Source organism: Aplysia californica, unplaced genomic scaffold, assembly GCF_000002075.1.
Source record: "Aplysia californica isolate F4 #8 unplaced genomic scaffold, AplCal3.0 scaffold00109, whole genome shotgun sequence".
Lineage (NCBI taxonomy): Eukaryota > Metazoa > Mollusca > Gastropoda > Aplysiida > Aplysiidae > Aplysia > Aplysia californica.
Window position 1 is genome coordinate 191,822 of NW_004797379.1, and position 2,150 is coordinate 193,971.

The window sequence follows — 2,150 nt, forward strand, 5'->3', positions numbered from 1 at the left end:
AAGGGGGGGGGGAACAGAGAGAGAGACAGACAGAGAGATAAAAAGATAGAGACAAAGACAAATTCAGAGACAGATAGAAAGAAGGAGAAAGAGAGATGAGCATACCAACCAACCAATCAACCAACCAACCAACCAACCAACCAACCAATCGATCAACGAATCAACCAGTAATTTAAACAACCAACAACCAACCAAGTAATCACCCAAGCAAGCAGGTAGGCAAGCGAGCGAACAAACAGGCACGCGAGCGAGCGAGCGATCAAACAAGCAAACGAGCAAGCGAGCAAGCGAGCAAGCAACCAACCAATCAATCAGCCAGTCAATCAATCAATCAATCAATCAATCAATCAAACAATACCTTCCATAAGCCAGACACTCTATGCTGACTGTATCCCCAAGGAAAGGAAGCTCCGGGAAATGTTGAGGAAACTGGTCGTGGATGTCTGGCCCGTAGGTGTTGGCGTCTGTGGGAGACAGAAACATGGGGGAGGGGGAATTACAAAAATGACAGGATTATCTACTTCATCTATTTCTATAAACTAGTTGCAGAGAACATGCTAATAATACAACTATCATCATTATTATTACTTTTCTTATTGTTATTATTGTTATACTATTGTTATTATTATTATTATTATTATTGTTATTATTATTATTATTATTATTATTATTATAACAAATGCAATTCAATCATGTTGATATCAAGTTTGCAAATATGAAGAAAATTAATCAACACGTTCGAGAAATATTACATATTCTAGTTTCAGGACAAGGGCGTTAAAACCACGACTGGCGCACCTGATGCATATTTCACCGTGTTGAGAAAGTTTTGGAGAATTTATGGGAGCAGAAGGTGTTATGCTGTAGATGCCTGGTTCAAGTGCCTTAACTTGAGCTCCTTCAAGTATTACCGTTGTGGTTTTAAAGAATCGACCCCAAAACATGCTGCGGGGTTTATTCAAAATTTTCAGTTGTGTAGTGGAGCTTTTATGGAGAAAAATCAACAACAATCAAACTCACTCACTGTCACAGCGAAACAACAACAAAAACAACAACAACAACAATAACAACAACAACGACGACGACAACAACAACAATAACAACAACAACAACAACAACAACAACAACAACAACAATAATAAAGATTCAGTGAATTTCAAGCCAACAAAAGGGTAACAGGGAAAGATCAGTGAAACGTAGCTTTTTTGAGAGCATCCGAGCAAAGGAATAAATGGAGAACCATGATCGCCGATGTCTGTCGCAGATCTGGCACTGGAGGATGATGATGATGATGATGAATTTCAAGCTATGTTGGAATCGAATGAAATGAGGCAGAAGACCAAGCTGCCAATGAAGCAGGAGAGAATGAAGGAGACAGACAACCAATAACATACAGGGGAGTCTTTCCAATGATCAAGAGGGAAATCAGAGACCCACCATGCAGAGGTAAGTACCAGCACCTGGAAGATGTGCGTTCCGGGTACTCCAATAAGCAGGAACAAAATACCCCGTGTCGCTGGGACCAGGTTCAGCTAGCGAGACTGCGGTCAGACCATCATTGGAACTTGAGATGGTATCAAAACTTTGTGAATGAAGAGCTAAACCCACGTTGCCGAAGATGCCATGAAAAGATGGTGTCAAACATATGTTTGAAAATCCAGGAACAATGGCCATTTGAATGGAGTTATTTGGACGAATGGCGGTGCCTCTGAGTATAATGACAATGGAGCCGAAAAAGAGCCTTGCTCTCGCTCGAAGATTTCTTCGTAGAGTCCACCAGGCCCATTAAGGAAACAGTAAAACAACAACAACAACAACCACGCCCACTCACTGGAGCCGACCACGTCTATTTGCATGATGGTGGAGAGCACAGAAATCGTCTGTAGAGAGGCTAGCTCTTGACCACTTCCGGGTGCCAGAAACGCTGTGCAGTAGTAGCCGCCCCTGTTGAGGGAGGTCAAGGTCAAAGGATCAGGTGATAGTATCATGTTAGGTCAGAACCTCTTGCGTTTGAGTTTATGAATAAATCATACCATTATATTTTATTGATCCCCAGGGGAAATTTGGGTTACAATGGCAGAAATTTATACATAAATTCTTAATCATTTAATACACACACAGACACACACACACACACACACACACACCAC

At 41.4% G+C, this 2,150-nt stretch overlaps 1 protein-coding gene across 1 annotated transcript in view; it reads right to left on the reverse strand.

Moving 5' to 3' along the window:
- Window positions 1-2,150, reverse strand: part of LOC101861573 (contactin) — a gene marked incomplete at its 3' end in the record, with an annotated part of 94,704 nt that overhangs the window by 1,596 nt on the left and 90,958 nt on the right. Inside the window, 2 exon segments of the mRNA XM_013080983.1 lie at window positions 359-464; window positions 1,832-1,944. Of these exon segments, the coding sequence (XP_012936437.1) occupies window positions 359-464; window positions 1,832-1,944 (219 nt within the window).